This window comes from Sorex fumeus, unplaced genomic scaffold (genome assembly GCF_029834395.1).
Source record: "Sorex fumeus unplaced genomic scaffold, SorFum_2.1 ptg000032l, whole genome shotgun sequence".
Classification (NCBI taxonomy): domain Eukaryota; kingdom Metazoa; phylum Chordata; class Mammalia; order Eulipotyphla; family Soricidae; genus Sorex; species Sorex fumeus.
In genome coordinates, this window is record NW_026606089.1 from 15,296,365 (window position 1) to 15,322,935 (window position 26,571).

A 26,571-nucleotide genomic window follows, 5' to 3' on the forward strand; every position below is an offset into this window, starting at 1 on the left:
TATTCCTGACTGTGCTCAGAGATCATTCCTGGCAGGGCTCAGGGAACCACTTAGGATTCCAGGGACCAAACTGGGGTCAGCCACATGCAAGGTAAACACCTTACCCTCTGAAGTAGTATCTCTATGGCTTCATTCAATATTTCATTATTTTCTATGAAGTTGAGTCCCATGAAATCAACTGTCTTCAACCATTTTTGAACAATGCAAATAGAAAATGCATCGGACTCAATGCCATATGATTTTAAGATCATGTTAGTCTAATGAGCTGGGATTTTATAAGCCCTAAGCATTTCTGGTTGGGCAAGTTTATGACCTTAGAGTTGGAGTTCTTCTACATCACGGATACTGTCATTCTAATTACAGGTAGGACTCCATGGGTCCAAAAGGGGCCAGACTGATAATTAGGAAATGCATGCGGCTGGATGAGGGGAGGGAGAGGGATGAAGTTAATTAGCAGACTTAAAAGAGTTCGGTTAGTAGATCATTTAAAATAAAAAAGCAAGACAGGTCTCAGGTACCTGGTGGGTAAGTGAGTAAGGTCCCGTAACAGAAGACAATCTGTCACCCCAGATGAGGGCAGCCCCTGGCACACTCGGGATTAAATCTACAGGAGCTGAAGTTTCCAGAGAGGCACCCCAGGGTGGTGCTACTCCTGGCTGCTCCTGTCTAAACTGTCCACTCCCCTCCCCCAACTCCAAAAAAAAATAAATTAAAAAAGTAGCTGGATTCGCTGGGGTTAGGCAGCGCTGAAACAGACTAGCCTGAGGCTCATAGTTTGGGAGGGTGGGACCACCTCTCCTTGAGAGGAGCTGCCCCCCACCCCTGGGTGCCACTGGCTCTGATGGGCAGAACCTTAAGGAATTGTTGCACTCACAGGGAGAGGGGCAGTACCAGCCAATGGACCACCCATTACCCATTGCTCTTGATAACTACACACACACACACACACACACACACACACACACACACACACACACACACACATGATTCCCCACCACTTCCTGCGTGAGCAACGTATATTCAGGGCATACTCCTCAATGACACGTGTTGGACATTCTCCCCCATGAATCCGCACACATTTCCTGAACAAAATGACCAGTAGGTGTTTAAGCTGTGACCCAGACTAAAATCATCACCCACACATCTCCCCATCCTTAATGATCCCTCCAACCATCATCGTCTTAGTGATCCCTTCTTGATTCCAGCTGCCTTCTCCACCAGCTCATGAGTCAGGCTTCCAACTATGGGCCCTTGTGTCTACTGTCCTTGTCGGCCATGGAGGCAGGGGGAGGGTTGGAAAGGGGGCGTATACTGGGGACTTTGGTGGTGGAGAATGTGCACTGGTGAAGGGATGGGTGTTGGATCATTGTATGATCGAAACTCAAACATGAAAGCTTGTAACTGTATCTCATGGTGATTCAATAAAGTAAATAAATAAAAATCAAATCAAATCATCACCACGTGTAAACATGGCCCAGCCCATTCCTTGGCCCATCCCATGCCACGTGGATGCAGCCTGGGGTGGCAGGGAAAGCAGTCTGAGTCCCCTGAGTTCCTCTCCTTTTGTTTGCCTTGAGTGACATCCACCTTCTCTGTTCCTCTCTCCTCTCCACCTACCAGGCAATTAGCTCACAAAGGCAGGAGCCGAAAGGGGTCCCCGGGGCAGGCATGCTTGTGTCTGAACCTCACATCAGCAGGATGCTTAGGGTTGGCCGCCAAGTTCCCCAGCAGCCTCGGCCACATCAGCCCCCACCCACAGCAGACAGGAAGCCTGGCTCTGCCGCCCAGCTGGGTGGATGTCAGCTGTGGACAGCTGCAAATTGCCTCAACAGGGACAGATGTAGCTTGTTGTTGCCTTTCTTTTCCCATTTGAAAACTTTCCGGGAGGCGGGGAGCCGGGGAGACGAGGATGCTGTTAGGGAAATGAATGTGTTGATTCGAATTATCTGAGCTGGCGGCAGAGGTGACATGCGACAGGCGGGGCTCCGCGTCATTTACCTGGAACGCAGCCCAGGCAAGGCTGGGGAACGCAGAGAACTCCGCCAGAGCCAGGCCCAAGGCTCTGAGTCCCACCACGGAGGCACTGATGAGCCAGGGGTCAAAGAGGGCTGAGCGGGGCAGGGCACAGAGCTCCCAGGATTCTGGAGAAGGATGCAGTCCAACCTCTGCTCTCGGCTTACCCTGCTGCTCTACGGCTCCAAGCTCACCCGCCTTTGAGGGGGCTCTGTGGCACTTTCTACATTGGGGACCACCTTGGGGTGATGATCAATGGAGACGAGGAGGACAATGGTGGCAGTGGTCCATGATGGCGATAATGAGTTGGAGGAGGAGGCTGGGGATGTCAATGGCTGCTTTGGTCTTAACGGTTTATGACCCTCCCACCCCCCCATATTATGTTGAAATTTTAATCACAGGTGATGGGATTGATTATGATCGGAGGATATTAGGGGTTAGGATCTCACACAAAACTTCCCCACAGGCCTGGAAGGAGCTGGCAATGATGCGCTCCATTTTGTTTTTATTTATTTATTTTTATTTGGGGGTCACACCTAGCAGTGCTCTGGCTCTGCTTTCAGGGATCACTCCTGGCAGTGCTCAGAGCATCATAGAGGAGCAGGGGGTGAACCCATGACAGCTGCATGTAAGACAAGCTCCCTGACCAGTGTTCTATCATGCCAGCCCTGGCCACCTCCAATCTATAAAGTAACAGAAGCACAGGGAGAACACAGGAAAGTTAAATGTTTTTGCCAAAGTCACCCAGGAATGAGGTGAAGGAGCTAGAATTGACATGCAGGTGTCCGCAGCCCAGACCTTGGGCCATCCTGTCAAGAGCTCTTATCAGTAGTTGCTATGCTGTTGGTTTTTTGTTTTGTTTTGTTTTGCTTTGGGGGCGGCACCTGGCAATGCTCAAGGCTTCAGCTCAGGGATCACTCCTGGCTGTGCTCCCAGAACCATATGCAGGGCTGGGGATTGAACCAAGGTTGGCTGTGTCGAGGGCAGCAAAACTGCCACGTCTGCTGGCTGTGCCTGCCACAGGCTGGGGAAAACACCCCCTCTGTGGGCGGCAGCATCCCCATGGCTACCCCTCTTCCTCGGGAATGTTCCTCGGGAACATTCGCCTGGGCAGAAGAGGCGTCCGGCCATGCACCCCCCCCCCCCGCCCCAAGTTCAAGGCAAGCTCCTCCCTGCATTGGGAATCGCTCCCTTGAGAGGCAGAAAGGAAAGTCAGGCTGTCTCCTCCGCCTGGCTGCCTCTTCCTTTAATTACCCCCCTTTGCTCCCCATCCTCAGTCCCAGAAGGTACTGGGGAGGCCAGAGGAGGAACAGAGAGAGAAGCAAGAGGAAAATAGGAGGCTCGGCTCCACTGCGGCAGGGAAGGGCTCTGCCTTGCCAGAGCCCAGCCCGCCTCGTTCTCACACCTCTCCTGTTCCTTGGTCCCCGGAGGACCCTCTCCCCAGCTCCCATGCCCCATCCACACACAGTTAATACAATTAGGACAGGGTTGAGTCTTCTAGATTCTGGGCTGGTCACAACTCCAAGATGGTCCAAGTATTTGGCTTAGGGATGGCCATGTGCCCCAAACCTGGCCCCTGGAAATTTTTGTTGAAATCCCACTTGAATTCTGTTTTCATGCTAAGTTAGAGCCATTCATACATCCTTTCCCAACCGTGGAAATTGGAATTCCAAACCACTCAGATTCCACAATCAATACCAACACTTCCTTTCCGATCGCTTGGTCTGTCTTGGGTTCTGAGGGGTCCATCTCCTTGTCTTTTGCTTAAAATCAGCTTTTAGAAAGCACCGAGGGCTGGAGAGACAGTCCAGGGAGTAGAGCACTTGGCCTTGCATGCAGCCAAGCCAGTTTCATCCCCGACATCCCCCAACTCATCGGGGATGATCCCTGAGCAGAGGGTCAGGAGTAAGCCCCGAATCCACTAGGTGGGACCTCCAAAACCTGAAAAACAAAACAAGAAACTCCCTATCATCCCCCAGTGAGACAGAAAAACGGCCAGTGGAAGTGTGATGGATAAATAACGTGAGTCACAAAGATATAAAAATTTCAGTGGCCTCCTTGGTAAAAGAATGTACTCATACACCAAGATAGCCACTTCTTTGAAATAACATCTATTCTGTGTCTGAACTGATGTTTTTGTCAAGAGTTAATGTGTTATAGATATGAAACACCCCAAGACAGAGAGACCATGTCTCGTTGGTACAATGGTCAAAAGAATCCAGGATGAAGATAGATGGACCACTTTCGGTTGATTAGAATATATTTGCATATTAAAATTCCCACCCCCTCCCCACCCCATGAGGGTTTACAATTGCTGTGACAAACCCTGGAATTGACCAACTCCGGTCAGCATCTGGGTAGCAGGCTGACCCCAGGAAATCATCAGCCGGCAGTACTTCCATGAAATTCCCGACTATTCAAGCCCTAATTAGTTTGTCCTTGTCCGTGACCTATACATCTAGAATGTGGGGAGAGATAATACCCACAAGACTCTGAGCCTTAGAGCAGGGACTATTCCTTTGAATAAACCCTCTTTATGCTTCAAAAACCAGCCCATGACTTTTGGGAATGCCAGCATCCGACCCTTGAGTGGATACTATTCCTTAATCATTTCTCCTTTTTTTGTGCTTGGGTGCTGTGCAGGTCCCAGGCACCTGGCACCTGGATCAGGGACCTCACAGGCAGGGTCATAGCGGGGTACCCTCCTTCGTTACCGACGCCACTAACTTCGGAAGATTTTCCTTGTTAACAACACTCAGGCTTTTTATGAGCCTTCCACAGCCCCTCTGCCAGGCCACTAAGTGAAGCATTATCTCATGCAAACACTATAAATTGGATTGAGCTGAATAATTTAATGTACACCTGCAGCATTCCAGCCCTCCCTCCCCCCTTCGTTTATTAAGTAATTAACTTAGTGGCGTTAAGTTCCTCTCATTTCCAGCGAGTGGAAAGTGACGAAAGTTCAATGGATGAAGTCTCCAGGGACAAGATCTGTATCTGTTCCTCGCCTTGCCATCATGCCACTCCGCACGTTATTTGTAATTGGTATTAGCAACTCTAAATTCTGATTAATTATGAGGGAACCTGTTCTCCGCAAAGAAACAAAGCCACGAGTTGGGGAGTAATAGACCCAATTACTCCCAGATAGACTCTTGGTAATAGATTTGTATTATCAAGATATCTCATCTCAGCAGCCGCCGCAAAGAAGCTCGTTCCGTGAGAGCCACGAACACCTTTAGAATTGAGAAAGCGCATTCACCATTTGGGGTAATGACAGCCGGGAAGCAAGAATTCCCTTTCAGAAGCATGTCTGCGACGGGAGGGGGGCACTCCGCCCTCAGTCCCTTGGAACAGACACATTTGGAGGCAGACAAACAGGAGGCGTGGGGGGGGGGGCGGAAGAGAGAGGTGAAGTGAGGAGCAGGCATGGTGGCCCATCCCTCCAGGAATGCAGAAGCCCATTCAGAGTGGGGAGTGAGCACTGCTTGGGAGCACAGCACGTCTAAATGTTCTCAGTGTGACTGAGAACATGGGGAGGAATAATTAGGGGATCGGAGAGCATTTGAGGTGCTATTCATACCCTGCATTTGGGCATTTGGGAGGGCCCCCAAATGCCCTCCCTACTCTATCTCATGGTGATTCAATTAAAAAAATTAAAAATAAATTTAAAAAAATGCCCTCCCGGGGCTGGAGAGATAGCACAGTGGGTAGGGCATTTGTCTTGCACGCGGCCAACCCGGGTTCGATTCCCAGCATCCTATATGGTCCCTTGAGCACCGCCAGGAGTGACTCCTGAGTGCAGAGCCAGGAGTGGCCCCTAAGCATCACCAGGTGTGACCCAAAAAGCAAAAAAAAAAAAAATGCCCTCCCTATGAGATGCTGTTTTAAAGACTTTAATTCAAAGCCCAAAGCTGTATAGGTCACTTTATCTTGACGCTTAGGCATTCACGGTCCTTTGTGGGAAGCAAATAAGGAGAGAGAGACTGAGAGCCATCCCCTCAGGTCTGAGCTAGTGCAGTCATTACCTACTGTATGCATGGAAGGGAAAAGGCCGAAAGCAAACGCCTGTCTATGGGTAGAGCAATAGTGCTACAGTGGGCAGCAGTGTCTCCTCCCCACCTGCCCTGGGGAACGCAGAAAGGGGCAGAGAGGGGACGCCTTTCCAACTCAAGAGTTTGGAAACGAGGGTGCCTGGGTAGGGGCACAAAGCAAACACACACATAGACATGGAAATGTGCCAGAATCTGACTGTGGGCTTCCAATTCTCTCGGAAAGATGGAAAACAGACAGGAGGCAGGGACAGAGCGACAGTACAGCAGGGTGGGTGTTTGCCTTGCACGTGGCTGACCCGGTTCGATTCCCAGCATCCCATAGGGTCCCCTGAGCACCGCCAGGGGTGATTCCTGAGTGCAGAGCCAGGAGGAACACCTGAGCATCGCTGTGTGTGGCCCAAAAAGAAAAAAACAAAACAGACAGGAAGGAAGAGAGAGGGAAAAAGGAGTGGGGCGCGAGTAGGCCTCCAGGCTGGGTGTGTGATGGACCCAACAGGAAGGCTAATGTGAGTGACCAGCTTTAGTCTCTTTGAACAGGTGCAGTCACAGCCATTTTATGCACAAAAGAAAAAGTATTGAAACCAATATGTCCATGGGCCCAAGGGACAGTACAGCAGCAGGCTGAGAGTCTTGCAGGCCGGTGACCCAGGCTCCATTCCTGACACCCATATGTCCCCTGAGACTTGCCAGGAGTGATCCCTTAGAGCAAAGCCAGGAGTCTGCCCTGAGCACCACCGGGTGTGGCTGGTTAAGCCCTTATGGAAAACAGTTTGGGGACTTATCCACAATCAATCACAATCACAACCATTCTGTTATTCGTTGATTGCCTCGAGCAGGCCCCAGTAACGTCTCCTTCATCCTAGCCCTAAGATTTTCTTAAAAAGTGCCATATTCAAGGCTCTTTCAGAGTTAGGAGAATGAGACCCTTCATTGTCACTGGTATTTGGCATATTGGGTACACCACGGGGAGTTTGCCAGACTCTGCCATGTGGGCAGGTTACATTCGGTAGCCTGCCAGGTTGTCCAAAGCAGGAATGAGATGATAAGAGAGAGCTGGGTTTTATAGTCTCTGGGTCTTGGCCGTTGATGGGATTACACGGTGCCAGGGGGCCAGTTGGTTGGTGTGACCCCTGCCTACTGGAATTTGGAGGATCTGGGTGGAGGATGCTCAGCCCCGATCTGAGTAGGCTTGGAGATCTCAGCCCTGGGACCACGGGACTTATCCAAATAGTAAGAATTGAGCTTTCACATGACCCAGCAATTCTGCTTCTTGGCATCTGCCCCGTGGGCCCCCAAATCCACGCTATTTGGAAATGACATTTCTGTTTCTGTGTTCATGCAGCATTATTCACAATCGCCACAATCTGGAAACAAACCAGAGGCCCAAAAGTAGAGAAGTGGAAAAGAAAGTGTTACACACACACACACACACACACACACACACACACACACACACAGTGAAATACTACTCAGTTATAGGAAGAGATGAAAACACATAATTTGCCACTAGATGGACGGATCTAGAGGACAACATGCAGAATGGAGTCAGTCACAGGAAAATAACGAACACAGACAAGCTCTCTCCTATGTGGGGTATAAAGGAACGTGGTGTGGTATGTGGTAAGCCAACAACAAACAGCCACGGGCAGTGGAAACTGAGAGCCACTGAATTTGCCAAGGAAGTAAAGAGAAGGAGGTTTGCGGGGGGGACAGCTAGGGATGCAGGGGAGGGCAGTGGCGTACGCTGACACTCTGCTGTGAACACTATGCCTGAAAATATTGTTAAAAGTATCCGAGGCCTTAAGGTTGCGCAGGTCCTGCCAGGAGTGAGCCCTGAGCACAGAGCCAGGAGTCAGTCTTAAACACCCTTGAGTGTGGTCCAACCACTCGAGTCTCCTCACCCTGCAAAACCCTTTGCTTCTTAATGCTGTGACTCACCCCTCACTATCATCTGTGCTCTGGGAGCTACTTGGGTTTCTCAGATCTGGATGGCAGAGGTACGACATCACTGCATGGTACCATGACCGACGGTGGAGATTTCACATCACAACACAGTACCACACACCGCCTCCCAATTTCGCGTTAGACAGTATCATCTTGTAGCCTGGAATTGGCCCGGGCGGGTGGGGGGAAAAGATTTACACCACACACACGGACCAGTACTCCCTCGCCGCAGAGAGCTGGTTGTCAAACCTGTCCTAGCAGAGCACCATCCACACCTACCTCGCGATGGGCTAGCAGGACCCTCTGGGGGCCAGGCGCACGCTGACCTCTCAACCACCGCGAAGGGAGCCTTTGGACAGAAAAGCTTCCAGACGGCAGGGCTTGGGGGTGGCGGTGTTACCCTCCGTCTGCTGTAGGCCTCACATTCTTTCCATCCCCCACCCCCAAAGAAGGTAGAAAATATACCCCCAAGTCAAGACCAGATAAAAAATTCATGGGCCATCTATAATTGATGCTGGATTTGACAGGAATCGGGGCCTAAGTGTTGTCTATTAACTATGCATGACTCTGCCCGGGCGGCTCACACGCCAGGCTCTGGGAGCAGCAGATCACACCCAGGCATCCATGTTTTATTTAAGCATTATTAAAAGTACACAGCCTGCGACGAGGCCTGTGAGCCCGCTCAGGATCGGATTCTGCTGTGATGTCACTTCTGGGTGCCGGGAGGGCCGGGGTCAGGCTTCGCAGCCAACGTTACTGTCCCTTCCCTCAGCAGGAAGAGAGGAATGCCGCTGCCTCCGTCCGTCCTTGACTTTCTCTCTTCCAGATGACTGCCCCCTCTCCCACTTGTCAAGAGCATCCTGCGACCCTGAACCTATCATGCTCCCATGTCCACCCCCAGCCTCAGTTGGATCATCAGTGAAATGATCATCGGGTGTTTCCTTAAGGATTCTCTTGTGGCTGAACTCAAAGAGCTGATGTGTGGGGCGGTGGGAGGTTGGGGTGTGTCTGTGGACCCAGTGCCCACCCCAGAGGGTGCTGGGCTCTGCCTGGAGACAGTTTGGACTATGATGGCTTGAAGGGGGCGGTGCTGCTTTGCCCCTAGTGGGCAGAAATCAGGACACGGTGAAGGGAGTACGCGACCCTGGGTCGCATCCCCAAGCGACAACTGTCCATTCCAAAATGTTTCTCGCTCCCGAAGAAATCCAGGATTATGGGATCAAAGGCCTTATTTATCTCTATCAGTCCCTTGGGTAAAATTAAAAAATACACACAAGGGCCCAAGAGATAATACAGCGGGTAAAGGTGCTTGTTTTGCTGACCGGGTTCGATCCCCAGCACCCTATATGATCTCCCAGGAGTGGGTCACCAGGAGTGATCCCTGAGTGCAGAGGCAGAAGTAACCCCTGAGCACTACTGGGCGTGACCCAAAAGCCCTGTGCGCTCTCTCGCTCTCTCTCTCTCTCTCTCTCTCTCTCTCTCTCTCTCTCTCTCTCTCTCTCCCCAAGTCCTGAGTTCAAATCCCTTCGCTGTTCTCCAAGGAAGAGAAACTTGTTGGGGAAGGGGAAGGATCTCTCCTGCATGTGACCTGGAACTAGAGTCTCAGAGTCCACTAAAAGCCACGCCCCCCCCCCCCCCCCCCGCAGACGGGAATGTACGCCCTGGAAATTACTGGGTGCCTCAGGTTCCAGGAGGGGACCCCAGGGACTCTGGAATGCTAAGAAGGCGCTTAACAAAGATGTAGGAAGAGATCAATCAGGAGGACTTCCTGGAGGTGCTCATGGCAGTGTGAGCTCAACTCGGAAGGCAGAGGAGGTATCTGGGCACAGAGCCAAGGAAGGGCACAGGCGGTATGTGGAAGGAGGGGGTGGGGAGTGGGCCACTGCTTCCATCTTGGGTAGAACAAGCACCAGGGTCAGGGGAAGCAAAGTCCAGCGAGGTTCCTGCAGCCCCGTTGGGTGGAGGTGGGACTTGGGTCCAAGGCCAGGGCGAGCCCAGTTGAGGGGGGTTAGGCCTTTCTGGAAACATCTAGGGCAGGAAGGAGGAGGAGCGGAGGAAAACAACAGACCAGCAGATGAGGGTCAGCAAGGAAGGAGGAATGGACAGATGAGGGGTGCATGTGAGAAGTCACCACAGGCTGCTGGTGAGTCAGGCAGCGGGACCAGGTCATGGGCAGCTAGCTCAGATTCTGGGACTATCCTAGGGCATCAGCACCGAGTCCCAAGACCTGGAGACATGCAGACAGACCAGTGGAGGTGAGGGAGTTGCGAGGGTGGGTCATGGGGGAGACCCCGCAGGGAGGGGGCAGCCTCCACACACCAGCCTCCCTGGAGCCCCTTCCAGGGTGCCAGAACTATGGGAACAGCAGGAGATCACACACCTGGCATCATCTTGATCTAGTGACAAAGGGACTTGAATGATGGAGACGCAGAATATTCTTTTCTCCATAACAGGCTCCCAGAGTCACCAGGAATAGTACATTCACTAAAATGAATGGCAAACCCTCATTTTTCTTGTTCTTTCTCTCCTTTTTTTTTTCTTTCCGGGAAGAGCAGTCCCATCGGCGGGGTAATGGATCCTGATTTGGACGCGCCCGTGCGCCAGCCAGGGTGTAAATCATTCACAGGAAACAACTCACAGCCCTTTAAACCAACACCAACAGTGACAAATGGGACAGGCGGGGGACAGGCGGAGGGAAACGCGCGGCAGAGATCCATCAGCCGCCTGCCCACCCGGCACCCGGACCCAGGGCGCTCAGCCCTGTCAGGGCTCACCCGGAAGTCATTTCTCTGCACAGTGGGGTTGAAAAGGCCACGTGGTGTCCAGTGAGAGCCTCGAGATCGGACACAGGGTGGGGCCGCACCCCCCTCAGTTCCAGCTCTACCACTCCTGACTGCAGCCTGAACAAGGCACAGGGCCCCCCAGACCCACTCCCACCCCCGCCTTCTCTACCTGCTGGGGAGGATGCAAGTGTGGAAGAGGAAGGGGGCTAGAGCAGAGGAGGGCACCGTATATCTGGGAGGCAGAGAAGGAGGGAAGGAAGGGAGGAAGGAAGGGAAGGGAAGGAAGGGAGGGAGGAAGGAAGGGAGGGAGGGAGGAAGGAAGGAAGGAGGAAGAGAAGGAGGGAGGGAGGGCAGGAGGGAGGGAGGGAGGGAGGGAGGGAAGGAAGGAGGAAGGGAAGGAAAGAAGGAAGGTAGGTAGGAAGGAGGGAAGAAAGGAAGGAAGGAGGGAGAGGGAGGGAGGGAGGCAGGGAGGGAGGGAAGGAAGGTAGGAGGGAGGGAAGGAAAGAAGGAAGGTAGGTAGGAAGGAGGGAAGGAAGGAAGGAGGGAGGGAGGGAGGGAGGAAGGAAGGAAGGAAGGAGGAAGAGAAGGAGGGAGGGAGGGCAGGAGGGAGGGAGGGAGGGAAGGAGGGAGGGAGGGAGGGAAGGAAGGAGGGAGGGAAGGAAAGAAGGAAGGTAGGTAGGAAGGAGGGAAGAAAGGAAGGAAGGAAGGAGGGAGAGGGAGGGAGGGAGGCAGGGAGGGAGGGAAGGAAGGTAGGAGGGAGGGAAGGAAAGAAGGAAGGTAGGTAGGAAGGAGGGAAGGAAGGAAGGAGGGAGGGAGGGAGGGAGGGAGAAAGGAAGGAAGGAAGGAAGGAAGGAAAGAAGGAAAGAAGGAAAGAAGGAAGAAGGGAAGGGAGGGAGGGAGGCAAGGAGGGAGGGAGGGAGGGAAGGAGGGAGGGAAGAAGAGGAGCGAAGGAAGGAAAGGGGGGAAGAAAAAAGAGGAGGGAAGGAGGAAGGAGAGAAGGAAGGAGAGAAGGAAGAAAGGAAGGAAGGAAGGAAGGAAGGAAGGAAGGAAGGAAGGAAGGAAGGAAAGAAGGAACCCTGGGTGAGAAGAGAGGGGAGAGGAGGGGGGATCAGAGCAGAGGCAGAGGAAGACAAGCACTGTTTGATGTGGCCAGAGGTGGGTGCTGGCCTGCTGAAGGAGGTATCAGAGGATCTGAGAGCCTCTCACTCCCCACCAGGAGGCCTCTGAGCTGCGTGGGAAGGGGCTGGTTAATGAGGTCGGTTCCTGCCAAGGAGGAGGAAAGGGCCTCTCTCTCCCAGGGGAGGGTGGAGGATGTGAGGGCCGCGGGGCCTGGACTCTGCCGGGGAGCCTGGGTCTCTGTGTGCAGCCTCACCCCTCCCACGCGGCAGCCCACCAAGGGCAAAGCTCCTGGGAGTGGCACGGGTGAGGGAGGTACCGGCCAGAGCCAGGGATGCTCTGTGGGGAGGGGTGGAGGCAAGAGCCGCGCCTCAGAGATCTCCGGGCCTAAGCCTGGGGATGCGGGGTTGGCTCGGCAAAGAGGCCACGGGGGCAGGGCTGGTGCCTGTTGAGTGTGTGAGTGTGTGCCTATGTGTGAATACATGTATGTGCATGTGTCTGAGTGCAAGCATGTGTGTGCATGTGTGTGTATGTGAATGCATTTTCTGAGTGTATGTCTGGAAGTGTATATAAAGGTGTGCGGATGAGTGTGTTTTTATATGTAAATGTATGTGTGTGAGTGGCTGTGTTGGTGAGTCTGAGTGTGTTGTGTATGTGTGCATGCTTAGTGTGTCAGTGTGTTTGATCGTGTGTTGAATGGGTATGCGTGTGTGTGAGTATGTGTGTGCGAGTGGATGTATGTGCGTGTGCCTGTGTATGTGCATATGTATGCATGTGTGTATGTGTGTTTATGTGAGTGGGTATGTGTGTGTAAGTGGGTGTGGGTGTGCCTGTGTATGCATGTGTGTATGTGTGTTTATGTGTGTGAGTAGATATGTGTTTAGTGTATGAGTTGTGATATGAGTATGTGTGTGTGTGTGTGTGTGTATGCGCGCACAGATGTTTTCTGGGTCACAGAGCACACATCTGGTGCCCTAGGACCATGTGGCATTAGAGGGAGGGAGCCACCGTGGCCCCTCCAGGAAGGGCTTTCAGAAAAGCCCGGATTGTGGACAATCCCTCTCACAGGTCAGGAGCTGCTTCTCTTGGTGGTGAAGAAGGTCCGAAATGGCCCTCAGGGGCCTGGGCCCCACCGGTTATTCTGGTTGGACACAATGGCGGAGGACACAGTGCTACTTGGGTCCCGCAGTCTAGGGGATACCTGGGCCCCCAGTGGTGCTCAGGGACCTTCAGGGCTACACCCAGTAATATTAAGGGGACCCCACCGTGCTGGGAAATGAGTCTGAGTCGGGGGTGTGCTAGGCATGCGCCCTAACCACTGCACCATCTTCCAGTCCCTAGACAGGAAACACTGCTTGAAATGTTGCCTGGACCCCAATGGGGGGCAAAGCCTAGCTCAGCGGCCTAAAGGCAGGGGGGACCCGGCGGGAGGAACCTGGGTTCGAGTCCATACTGGTGTGTGGTCCTGGACAAGCAAGTGTGACTGCTCAGAGTTCAGAGAAGGGCCCTTGAGGCACAAATTCTCCCCTCTCCTTGAGCCTCAGTTTCCTCCTCTGTAAAAAGGGGCCAGATAGGATTCAACAGGGTTGTGGCGGATCTAATTGCTGATGCTAAGACTGGTCTCTCCTCTGGACAGCGGCCACAGACCTCTGAAACAGAGCCCCTGCGTGGACGTGGAGATGTACCGCGGCGGGTGGGGGGGGGGGCAGCGGCAGAGAATGCCATTGGTCGACACTGAGCCCGCCCCCAGGGCTTGCAGCCTCGCTCGCGTCCAGCCACGGAGAGGAGCCCAGGTGGGCACACTCACCAGCACCAGGCACCGTTGGCTGGCCTGGGCCTCCCGCTGCCCCAGCTCCTCCAGGTCCGCCTTCAGCTCCTCCAGGCGCTGCTGGTAGTACCGGCCGCTCTCCCGCTGCTGCATCTTGGCCTGGGTGGCCTGCGCCAGCTCCTCGCCCATCGTCATCAGGCTGTCCCGGAGCCGGACCACCAGGACCTGTGGGCGCGACAGCGAGCACCTGGTCATCTTTGGGATCAGGGGCCAGGGACGGGGAGGCCCCGGAGCCTGAAAACAACAGTCCTGATGTCTGGTACGAGAAATACAAGCTAACAATAATAAATCAGAATTTACTTTAAAAGTATAACGTTACTTTATATAAAAGTATAGCTTTACTTTGTAGCTGGAGCCGTAGTATGGCGGGTGGGGCGCTTGTCTTGCAAGCAGCCGACCTGGGTTCGATCCCCAGCATCCCATAGGGTCCCCCAAGCACCGCCAGGAGTGCTCCCTGAGTGCAGAGCCAGGAGTAACCCCTGAGCACTGCTGAGTGTGGGCCTAAACTCCACTCACCACCACCAATTTATACATATATATATATACACACACACACATATATATATATTATATATGGACTGGAGCAATAGCACAGCACTAGGGCATTTGTCTTGTAAGCCACTGGCCGGCCGACCCGGATTCGATTCTTCCACCCCTCTCGGAGAGCCCGGCAAGCTCTTGAGAGTATCCTGCCCACACGGCAAAGCCTGGCAAGCTACCCGTGACGTATACAAAATGCCAAACACAGTAACAACAAGTCTCACAATTTGTTGTGAGACATTACTGGTGCCCGCTCAAGCAAATCAATGAACAACAGGAGGACAGTGACAGTGACAGTGATTATATATATGTGTGTGTGTGTGTGTGTATGCATATATATATATATATATATATATATATATATATATATATATGGCACAGATGAGAATTCTGCCCACCCATTGTGCTCTGGTTTCACATTCCACCTCTACCTCTTCCTGCTCATGTGACCTTGAGACGAAGACCGTGATAAGAGCTGCCACCCAGGGATGCACTTGGACAAAGTTCTGCAGCCAGCTGGACGCAGGGCTGGCACCCAGAATGTTCTAGATAAAAGTCATCCAGTCTGGGCGTTGACAATATTTAAAGCAGCCTTCCTTCACCTCAAAGTTGGGGAGATGCAGTGGGCAGACCATGAGGGGATTTGAACCCTGGGCCCAGCCTGGCATGGTGGTTCCCCAACCCTGGAGCTCTGACCAGGTCACTGCCGGGAGCCTGAGCTGTACTACTAGGCAGCTGCATCAGCAGTCACCGACACAGATTGCTGGTCGAACTGGGGAAACGAGAGGGGGCACAGAGCCATGGGCACCACCGGGGCTGAGAACGCAAACCCAGGGGCCTGTGGTGCAGAATCCATCCACTGGTCAGCCAGCCTGGAACCGCTTGGGGCTGCTGGACAAAAATGTGGCTTCTGACATTCTGCGAGAAGGCCACATGGATGCTTCAGAGCCTGGCCGAGCACTGGGAGTCTGTCTTCGGATCAGAGACTGACGGGGCTGAGGAGTGAAGTTTGCCTACTCTGTTCCCCTTTGCCTTTGATTTTTTTTCTTTTGGCTTTTTGGGTCACATCAGGCAATGCACAGGGGTTACTCCTGGCTTTGCACTCAGGAATTACTCCTGGTGACACTCAGGGGACCATACGGGATGCTGGGGATCGAACCAGGGTCGGCCGCGTGCAAGGCCAACGCCCTCCCCGCTGTACTATCGCTCCAGCCCCCCTTTTGCCTTTGAAATGGGAGTGTCACAACAGTTTCCAAGGGCAGATGGGGTGTGTGTGTGTGTGTGTGTGTGTGTGTGTGTGTGTGTATATGAAGTGGTGGTGGTGGAGGAGGAGGAGGGGGATGGAGATCAGGAAGGAATGTGTTTCTCAACTTGTGTCCCTGAGACACCCCATCTCAAGAACTGGGGAGGGGACGGGGGTGGTTCTATTAATTTCCAATAATGATGGCAGAAGGGAAAAATGAAAGTGGAGGTAGCATCTTCTGTTTCCAGTTTACCAACCATAATTTTCTTCTCTGCTAATTCCCCTGGGGCTGGAGCGATAGCACAGCGGTAGGGCGTTTGCCTTGCACGCGGCCAACATGGCCGATCCAAGTTCGATTCCTCCGCCCCTCTCGGAGAGCCCGGCAAGCTACCGAGAGTATCTCGCCCGCACGGCAGAGCCTGGCAAGCTCCCTGTGATGTATTCGATATGCCAAACACAGGAACAATAAAGTCTCACGATGGAGATGTTGCTGGACCCGCTTATTCCCCACGTGAGAATCGAGTTAAGAAACATGTGTGTGGGGGGGAATTGTGTGTGTGTGGTGCAGGGAGGGGGACTCACCAATGCTCAACCTTCAGCTCGTAAGCAGGAGGAGGGCGGGCGAGGCCTCAGGTTCAATCCCCAGCATCACCCCTGTGTGCCTGTGTTTGATCTTCACAGTTGTGCTGTTTGCGCTCCCTGGGGCCACAACAAAGCCAGCAGTCTCCATTTGACCAGGATCACCCATGACTGACACGGGTGACCCCAGGGAGCCCCATGGCTGAGAAGTGTGTAAGCACAGCAACCAGGGGTCGCCTCTGCTCAGAGAAGGAACGAATGTGAAAGGCAACGGGAAGGGACACTGGGGAAGTGGCCTGGGCCACAGCTCGGCGTTATAATTATATAATATAATATAATATAATATAATTACACATATGGAACTGCGGATTCACACTTTGTGGTGATCTGCGGAGATCATGCCATGAGGAGTCCCGTGAGTGATTCCCTGACAGCCACCCAGGGTCAAGGCTACAGAGCAATTTCTCTGTCTTCTTAGAGACCAGGTTCCCAGTGGGACTGGGAAAAGTGTTTCCTAACAAGGCGTGTGGGCCTCCCATTATACAGGCTGCACTGGCGATGTAGGAGTGAGCTCACTGGGTGCAGAGATGTTGGCACCCAGGACCGGGAGGGACCGGAAGTCAATCTCTTCCTCTTGCCGACTGACCAACACCACCTGGCTTTATCCTGAACCAATCACTTGGCCTCTGGAGACATTGGGTAAGGCCCACCCTCCCCATGCTACAGGGCTGTGAGGGAAAGAATTGAAAGATCTCAAGGTAAGTGAAGGAAGTCGGAAGAGCAGGTCAAATACTGAATGAGCTCACTTATCTCTGGTACCGAGAACAGCACAGCAAGGGAACACAGGGCATCCAGGAGGGCAAAGCCTCAGGCCTAGATTACAGTAATGAAAAGGCCAAGGAAAGAGAGATATGGAGGCAGCTAAATTGAGGGATGGGAGGCAGAGGCTTTGGACACATGACTTGGTGTCTGTACACACCTGAACCACAGCACCATCAATACTGACACATGAGGCGCCAACTACAATGATTAATCTTAGGGACTGAAGAGATGGTACAGCAGGTAGGGCTTTGCGTACGACATGGCTGACCTGGGTTTGATCACCAGCACCCCCTATGGTCCCCTGAGCACCATCAGGAGTGATGCCTGACTACAGAGAAAGAGAATCTGGGGACACCATCAGTGTCCATTTCCACTGAGAGTTGACACTGATAGTGGGATTGGGTGTTGGAACACTGCATGCCTGAAAACTTAGCATGAACACAATTATAAATCACAGTGCCTCCATTTAAAAACTTTATCTAAAAAAGAAGGAAAAATAAACAAATTATAGGGGGGGAAAAGAACAGCTGCTGGGCAGGGTTTTGACAATAGTATTGGTCCATCCTAAATGTCTCAAGTCGTGGGCTGAGCGGGCTAAGCATGAGTGTGGTCGGTGTCACTGTGATCAGTGGCACTCCTCTTCCTGGTTGATCCAAGTCTTTCCTGTCCCCCTCGGTCTCATATCCATGCCGCTCCCTCCCTGATTCCTCCCTCATCCCACCATCCTCCACTTCTCCCTGCCCTCTCCCACACAGCGGCTATCTGTGTCCACAGCTCACTCCTGTTCCCTACCACATTCTATGCTTTAGGGAGGTAGGGTCAGTTTTGCACACGTGTCTTCTTTCTGTCCACCCAGGGCAGCCTCACATCCACTATAGCACCTGTAGCACTGTCCTCCGTTGTTCATCAATTTACTCGAGCGGGCCCAGTAACGTCTCCGTTGTGAGACTTGTTGTGACTGTGTCTGGCATATCGAATACGTCACGGGTAGCCTGCCAGGCTTTGCTGTGCGGGTGCGATACTCTCGGTAGCTTGCCGACTCTCTGAGAGGGGTGGAGGAATCGAACCCAGGTCGGCCGGGCCAGCCACATACAAGGCAAACGCCCTACCCACTGTGCTATCGCTCCAGCACAAGATGCAAAATTTACGTTTCTGCTCAACGTTGTGTCGGGTCTGGAAATGGATGAGTGGGTGGAGAAAAACGGGTCGAGTTGGATCAATGGGCAAAAATGACGGGCAGACAGAGGTGGGGAGGTCAGTTCTGAGGAGACCCAGAACAGAGGAAGTGAAGACGGAAGGAGGAACAAAAAAGAAGAATGAAGGGAGGCAGATGGTGGTCCACGGGGCTGGATACCCACAAATGAGAGGGACAGGGTGAAGCAAGAATCTGTGAGACACGTGATTGGTGAAAGAAAGGGAAGAGGGTGCGACCGTGGGAGTGGGGGAGGCAGATGCTCAGTTCAGGGTGTCCCCGTGGCCAGGTGCTGAATGGAAGGGCCAGAGCTCTCTGCTCTAGACGTGTCAGGATGTATTCATGTGGTCACAGTACCTCAAATCTCTTGATCTGCACTTTCTGGAACTCCGTCTTGTTCTCCAGGTCACAGATGATGGCCTCCTGCCTGCTGACAATGGAGCGATCCACTGTGGACTTCTCCAGGTACTCGATGCGCATCTGAGCCACCTGCAACTGGGGGTGAAGCCAAGAGGTTGCCTGGTTGTCTGTGGACGCTGAGTGCACCCCCAACTTCAGACACACACAGCATCCCAGCCTGGCACAGCCACGTGACTGAGCACTTGGATTCGTGTGTCTATATCCTGTCCCTGCTCTGCTCCAGGGGCAGTGCTGGTGCGAGCAGCATACTGAGCACCAAAGGCTCCCCGTCCAGGCTAGGCCTGGGTGCCAGGCGCAGACAGCAGGGCTCAAATCCCTACTCCTCTAATCCTAATCCTACGCCTCTGCAGGTCTGTGCCTCTCCCTGAGGCTCGCTGCATTTCCCTGGATGAGGATGAACATTAGTGCCCTGTCTCTAAGGAGCACTTGGCAACACTTCACCTCTGCTGTCATTTTCTTTTTATCTGTGCCTACATACGGTATTTGCTGGAGACCCCCACCATCCTGATAGCCCCTCTGCACAGGGACTGAGAAGAGCCCTGCGCATTCCACAGCTAACAGCAACCTCCTAGGAAGTCACAGAAATTCAGGGGCGTTAATGGGAGGTTTCACAAGGGATGAAGGTCCAGCTCTACACACGCCACCCCTTTCCCTGCTGAATGACTGTGAGTCCCACTGTGTGGATCCACTCTGGAATCCGAACAGGTGCAGACAAGTGTGTGTGCGGGACCATGCGCACGTGTGTGTGTGTGCATGTCCATGCATGTATGTATGTGTGTGTGTGTGCATGCGCATGTCTTCGTGTGCATGCATGTGCGCGCATGTGTTCATGTGCGTGTTGTGTGCGTGTGTACGTAGGCATGAGTGTGTGCGTGTGTGTGCGTGTGTGTGTGTATGCACACACTTGCGTGTATGCTGGATTGTTCTCCACTGGCTGATGACTAAAGGTACGTAAAGGGATGAATGAGTGGGGTAGTGACAGTTTCCCGGAGGCCCCTCCCTGCTTTCCCCACGCCATGGCAGCTGTGAGCACGTACCAGTTCCTGAAGCTTGTGCTTCTCCTTCTTGGCCTCCTCCAGCTGCAGCTGCAGTTCCTGGATCTGCTCAATATCTGTAGCTGACTGCAAAGATAAGACAGGCCACGGAGACTGCAGGCTCTGCTGGCAAACTGCCCCCGGGAAGCCCTGGCTCCTCCTGCCTGCAGCCCCCCATGAATGTACAAGTATCCCAGGGTCTCTGTGCCAACAGCTGGTTATGGAGAGGCACCTCTCACCCCTGCCTGATGTCCTGCACCTCACTATTCTCCAAGTCGCCTCTGTTACATAAGCCCTCGCAATGCTCAGCTGATTCGCCTTTATCATTCACCCTGAAAGTCTGGACAGAAGCAGCTGCCCACAGCACAATGACCACACACTAAGGGAAGGAAAATGACTCTCAGGTCACTTGGGGCGCAAGACCAGAATACTGGCATTGGCAAGCCACCGAACCTCTCTGTACCTCCATAACCCCATCTGTAAAGTGGGTTCACAGTCTCAGCCCTTCTTGCAAAAAAATATTCAGAAATTCAAACAAACAAATTTTAATGAAAGCAAAATCCCTTACAAAAAAACACAAGTGGGGGCCAGAGAGATAGTACAGGAGGGAATGCATTTTTCTTTTCTGGGGTTGAGACCACATCTAGATTCCCAGAATCACATACAGTCCCTCAAGCATCACTAGGAATGACCTCTGAGCACAGGGTCAGGAGTAGCCCCTGAGCACACTGATTGGTGTGGCCCTCCGCCACTCCCCCCCACACACACACACACACAGTAGAGCCCAACTGCCAAGCACCATTAGCCCCAGAGAGAAGGCCTGCTAGGGACAGCAGCCCTGCCTGTCTCTTTTCCACATGGATTTGTGATTTGAATGATCTGTGATGGGCGTACAAATGTGCTGTTCTTCTAATTGAACATATCAAGAAAATTCTATTTTGAACACAGATAATAGACAAGTGGATCCACAAAGACAGGAGATGGTCTGGGCGTGTGTGTGTGTGTGTGTGTGTGTGTGTGTGTGTGTGTGTGTGTCTGCTGTGATGTGGATGAGATGATTGTCACTTTCTTATTCTAGCTGGAGGAGGAGGCATTCCCTCTGATCCCATGTGGGCTGGACGCTTTTGCAGCCTGGCGGGCGGTCTTCCACAGCTCTTCCCGTGGGAATACTGTCTACTGTTGGGGAGATTCTCATTGCATTCGGAGGGAGCTGTTCTCCCAGGCATGCAGACTAGACATCTTCAGGGGGTCCCCCCTGCCAAAGCCAGCTTCTCCCCATGCGGCCATCACGCCTCCTAACTTCTCCCAGGCCCAGAGGCTCCCCTGCGCCCCAGTCCTCTTCTGCCTTCCCAATGTAAGCTCCTGTTTACTCTCCCTGCTTCACTGCCCTTTCCTTTATCTTCAGCTCTCCGCTGAGGGCTGCTCCCTGCCTGCCCTTCCTCTCGGCCCGCATGAGACTGGAGATCACTGTTTTTGCAGAAATGCCATCTGGGCCGGCATCCTGGCTGCTGGTCTCCTTGTGCTCTTGTCCCTGAAAAGGTCTGCTAAGAATTCCCGTCACATACAGTTATGCCCCAAACGAATCAATAAATGATGGCTACAAGACTGCCCCACCTGGCCAATCTGCTGGCCTTGGGAGGAGCTCGTCTCCTGCATCTTCTGCCAAGCTGCGCTCAGATTCTTAAACTCTCAGTCGAAGGCCCCCCTACCTGTGCTGTTCCTGCTGGTTCCCTCATCCTGGCTTCCACTGCAGCCCGAGCCCTGCTCCATGTTCAGATCAGCATCCCAGGGCCACTTCCTCAGGGGAGTCTACTCTGACCCACAGGCCCGGGCAGGAGACACGGAAGCCTGAGCATTCCCTGTCTGGATTCTAAGTCCACACAGCAGTCTGCCCTCTGTTCTGGGTGATGATGGAATAAGGTCCTCCCAGCCCATGAAAAAACAAACTATGTGAATGCAAAAATGGAAGGTGCTTTTGATAAACACAGGCACCTTGGCATTCCACAAAGTGCCGAGCATATACTAGGTAGGCAGTAAATATTAAATAAGTGAGTTAATGAATGGGCGTATATGGGTGGGGGGTGGGGGGTGGATGGTAGGTGGATGATGGATGGGTAAATGGGTAGATGAGTGGATAGAATAATGCATGAGTGAGTGGATATGTGGATGGATAAATGGATGGGTAGATGGATGGATGGATATGTGAGTGGATGGATGGACGGATGGATGGATGGATGGATGGATGGATGGATGGATGGATGGATAGGTGGATGGATAGGTGGATGGATAGGTGGTTAGACAGGTGGATGAATGAATGGGTATGTGGATGGGTGGATATGTAGAAAGACAGATGGATAGATGGAAAGATAAAATTATTAACTGATGGATATATGGATGGATGTGTGAGTTGGTGGGTGGTGGCTGTTGGGTGGATGAGTAGATGGATGTATGGACAGATGCATGGATGTGTGTATTGTCAAAAGAATAGAGAAATAAATGAATATATTGATAAGAGTATGGATGGCAACTGGATGAATATTTGGATGGGTTGACTGATAGATATGTGGATGGGTAGACTGAAATAAATAAAAATATTTTATTGGTGAGGACATCCTCACGGAGATCATCCGAAGGGGTCAGCCTCCTTCCTCAGGACCATAAAATTATCCCAATTCCATTTTCATTTTGTGGCATTCATGCCTCCCCCGTATTTCCTAAGACCAGGGAGTGGCCCAACCACAGGTCTTTTCTGTTGCCCACCTGGCAGTCCCTCCAGCCCTTCCCCCACGCGGGCCCGTTACCTGAGCAATGAGATCCTTGTGTTTCTGCATGAGGTCATTCAGGTCATCCTGGTCCTCATCGATGCGCTTCAGCAGGTCAGCTCTCTCGAACTGCAGGCGGGACAGTTGCTCATCCACCTGTCAGGGGAAGACACCGTGGGCAGGGAGAACAAAAGGTGGTCAAGGGACCATGAGCCTGCCGGGGGCAAGTCAGTGCATGCTGTGCTTTGATTGCAGTGTATGTCTGTGTGTGTGTGTGTGTGTGTGTGTGAGTGAGTGAGTGAGTGAGTGAGTGAGTGAGTGAGTGCGTGCAAACCTCCTTACTCTCTCAGAGAACCAGCACTCTGTTCTATTATAGACAGATCCCCAGCACTGGACCTGCACATAGCAGGTGTTCAATAAACAATCATAATGGTGTGGATGGTGACGTGGAGATGCATGTCTTCAGTTGTGAGCACATGCAATTTGAATGCAAGTGTGAACATGTGTATCAATGTGTGAATCTGTGAGCAGATTCCCCTTGATCTCAAACTCTTGGACCAAGGGGACAATACAATCTTTTTTCAATGCCCAGCAGAAATTTTAAAGCAGTGCTGGCCCACACTTTCCTAGCTTTCCTCTACTTCCAGACTGTGCACAGTGAGTGAACACCGGAGTCAGCCCTGGATATCCAGCCGTACATCTCTGAATCCCGCACTGAGACGTCACCACCATAATTGGTCCACAACAAGGATTCGTTTGCCCTTGTTCAGGGGAGAGCTAAGGCGGGCCCGGGATTGACTGCTGGGTCCTTTAGGGCAGTGAAGCACAGGGGGCCCCCGAGGAGTGACCTCATCTTTATGTGTGAAGAAGAATGGCCACGTGTCACCCTGCACCTTGTGTCATGCCCTGTTTCTACACAGGAACTCTGTAGCCCAGCAGGGAGGGAGAGCATCCGGGCACATGACACAAAGCTGTGCCCCCAGGTTTCCGGTGTGGGTGCAGCTGAGCAGACCGTGAGTTCCAAGTGAGTACATCCTCAGACCCCCAAACAAAGAGGTAGCCACAAACGTGTCCTGGCCCCCCTCTGCCATAATAAATGCTTGGTTGGAGAGAAAGGGTGTCTGTCTCTTCTGCCTTTTCCCCCCCTGGCAGCACGGTGGCCGCTGCTTCAGAGCTTATTGGACAGCCAGATATGAGCTGGCGATGATGGGGCAACTGCGGCCTCATGGGATGGGGGGTGGCACCGGCACATCCTTTCTGTCCCACTGAGACCACGAGTTGTCTCCCACAAGCGGCTCTCTAGCACAGCCATGGACCTAGAGGCACACAAACCAATCTCAGAACTATGCAGCTTTTGGCAGAAATCCCTCCAGACTTAACTAGTAAAATATCAGAAATACACAATTGCGCGTCCATGACCGTGCAACATCATGTGATCTTCATAACCAGAAATAGAGAACAAATTATTTCACGATGCCTTTTCAGCAGGTCTGATTGTTGGGGTAAAATTCCAGATAATAATGGCACATCTTTTGTCAAAATAATGAATGTAATCAAAGTAGAGAGAGAGTTAAGTGGAAATCATCTTCCTCACAGGCATGGGGAAGGGTGGGATGCAGGGTATATTGGGGTTCTTGGTGGTGGGAAATATGCACTGGTGAAGGGATGGGTGTTTGATTACTGTATGACCGAGACTTAAACCTGAAAGCTTCGTAACTGTTTTCACGGTGATTCAATAAATAAAGTTAAAAATAATAAATGCCCGGTTGGAGTCGAAGTGACAGTACAACAGGGAGGACACTTGCCTTGCATGAGGCTGACCCGTGTCCTATCCCTGGCATCCATATAGTGCCCTGAACACTGTCAGGGGTGATTCCTGAGCGCAGTGCCACGAATAAGCCCTGAGCATATCTGGGTGTGGCCTGTTCCCCCTCCCCCCAAAAGTGAACAATGCCACTAAAAAGAATCAATGGCTGAACCCATCTCTGTGCGGGCAGGAGGCAGAACGTGCACTCCCTGGGGACCCCCACCCCGCACTCCCCTGAAGCTAGCTGACCTGGGGCTCTCCAAGATGGCAGCACCCAGTGCGTCCTGGGTCTGGCATTTCCCCTGCCCTGCCCCTCCGGGCACAGAGCGGGTGCATGCCGGCCAGGGTGGCAGGGTGAGGGGGCCCTCCCCGGAAAGGGACGCTACCAGGCTCTTGCTGCGTGTCATGTTCTCCAGTTCGTTGTGCATGTTCTCCAGGTCCGCTGTCAGCGCCTTCTGGGTCTTCAGGGCACCCTCGCACTTGGCTTCACTCAGCTCCAGCTGCATGGGTAGGGAGGGGGAGAGTGAATGAATGAATGAATGAATGACGTCAGGGTGGCGTCAGACATGAATGGCCTCATACACGAATGATGTGGGACTGACACCTTCCTCTCCAGCCCGGCCCGTCTCTGGCAACAGAGTTGTTAGGGAGAGGGGGGCATTCATGAGGTCACAACTTTGTTTTTGAACCACAACAGGGAGGGGGAACGAATACATCTTCATAGGAGACATTTGGGGGGGAAATTAGGGGGAATGGGGGTCTGCCCCAAAGAGGTGCCCCAGCGCCAGCTGGGAAAACTGCCAAGTGGCCACTTCTTAACCAGGTTCCAAAGTTGTAAGCACAGTAAATCCCCCCACCCTTATTTTAAATTTGAGGCATTTAGGGTTTACATTATTTTCCATGACAGGGTTTCATGCATACAACATTCCACAACACCCCCCCCCCCAACACACACACACCCAACCCCCCAGTCCCTCAGCACCTGCTTCCCTCCACCACTGTCCCTGTGTTCTGGGCTCTCACCCCCGCCCTTGGTAAATTTAGTTCTATTGATCAGGTCTCGGGTTCTGTTGCCTTTGGCCATTATTATTTTCTGCCTGTGTTTCTTTCTATCCCACCAAGAGAGCAACTGTTCTGTCACTCTCCTCCGGCTAACTTTGCTAGTCTAACCCCCTCATTCCATTCATAGCAGCAAAGTGCACGGCCCCATTTCCTTGACACGGCCAAGTAGCATTCGGAGTTGAGTTTATGGGCCACCTACTTCTCTACTCTTGGACCACACGGGCTGTTGGCAGATTTTGAGCCCCTTCTGTTTAATGGTTCCAGAAGATTCTGCATCTGAACCTTTCCTGCCTCCACCACTCCCCTAGAGGTTCAAAACGAAAAAGCCACTGTGGCTTTCCCATCCAGCTACAGAGGTGGCCCTTATGCTGGCAAAGGGGGCCATCCAGAGAGGGACACATACTTATGCAGCCCCAGTGAAAAAAACCCCAATTGCACTGAGTCCGTCCTGCCTGTGTCAGCCTCTTTCTAGAATTTCTGAATGCTGGACTCATAAGGAAGTACTCAGGGCTCAGGGAAGGGTGGCACTTTGCCTGAAATCACACAGCTCAGAGGAGTAAACACACCATCTTGTGTTGTTTGGACCAGCACATTTTTCAACAGCCAGGCCACTGCACTTCCAAACCACAGACATTAAGGCCAAGGCCAATAGACAAGAAAATCTATTGGGGAAGCAGGAATACACGCAAAGGCCCTGGGACAGGAATACAACCATGTTGGGAAACCAGTGCAAAGGCCCTGGAGCAGGGATAAGAATAAGATGGGCCTCCACAATACACAATATCCACCAAGCTCATGTACAAAAATCCCACAGCTGGGGAAGAGCCTCATTCAGAAATTGATCTGTTGAAAAACTCAGGTTTGCTGGGCTTGAGACTGAAATGTCCAGGTTCTCATGGAGTCAGGGATGGGTTACCTTCCCCCATCTCCCTGTTCTTCTGGAAGCTTGGAAGCCCTGGCAGGCACGCCGAAGAACTGCCTCTGGCGCAAAAAAATTCATTAATGACCATGCTCCAGGGACTCATACGTAAATGCTAAAAGAGATTAATTGCAGAGATGCTTCCGGACCCTGTGCCAGAATGAGTTCCCAGGGGCACCCAAAGTCACCATCCAGTTAAAAATTTAACTTCAGCTGTATCACCCTATTCAAAAATTTTTAATTCCCGGAGTGTACAGCACAAACGCAACTGCACAACATCTCAAACTCCACACCACTGATAAACCAAGAGTAGCACACCACATTGGATGGTATGTAAAGTAGATGACAGCCAATCTTGATTAACTAAATATAAATACACAAAGCTCAACCTTTAACAACATGTTACTAATCTCTTCTACAAGGGCTTAATGGCTCCATGGTGAGATACAACAATC

The 26,571-nt window shown here is 52.4% G+C and overlaps 1 protein-coding gene across 1 annotated transcript in view; it reads right to left on the minus strand.

Annotated features, from left to right (window-relative positions):
• MYO18B (myosin XVIIIB) overlaps positions 1-26,571 on the minus strand; it is a gene marked incomplete at its 5' end in the record, with an annotated part of 197,630 nt that overhangs the window by 50,743 nt on the left and 120,316 nt on the right. Inside the window, 5 exons of the mRNA XM_056116572.1 lie at positions 13,716-13,901; positions 18,470-18,607; positions 19,570-19,653; positions 22,368-22,484; positions 24,522-24,635. Of these exons, the coding sequence (XP_055972547.1) occupies positions 13,716-13,901; positions 18,470-18,607; positions 19,570-19,653; positions 22,368-22,484; positions 24,522-24,635 (639 nt within the window). The remainder of the gene's footprint in view (positions 1-13,715; positions 13,902-18,469; positions 18,608-19,569; positions 19,654-22,367; positions 22,485-24,521; positions 24,636-26,571) is intronic.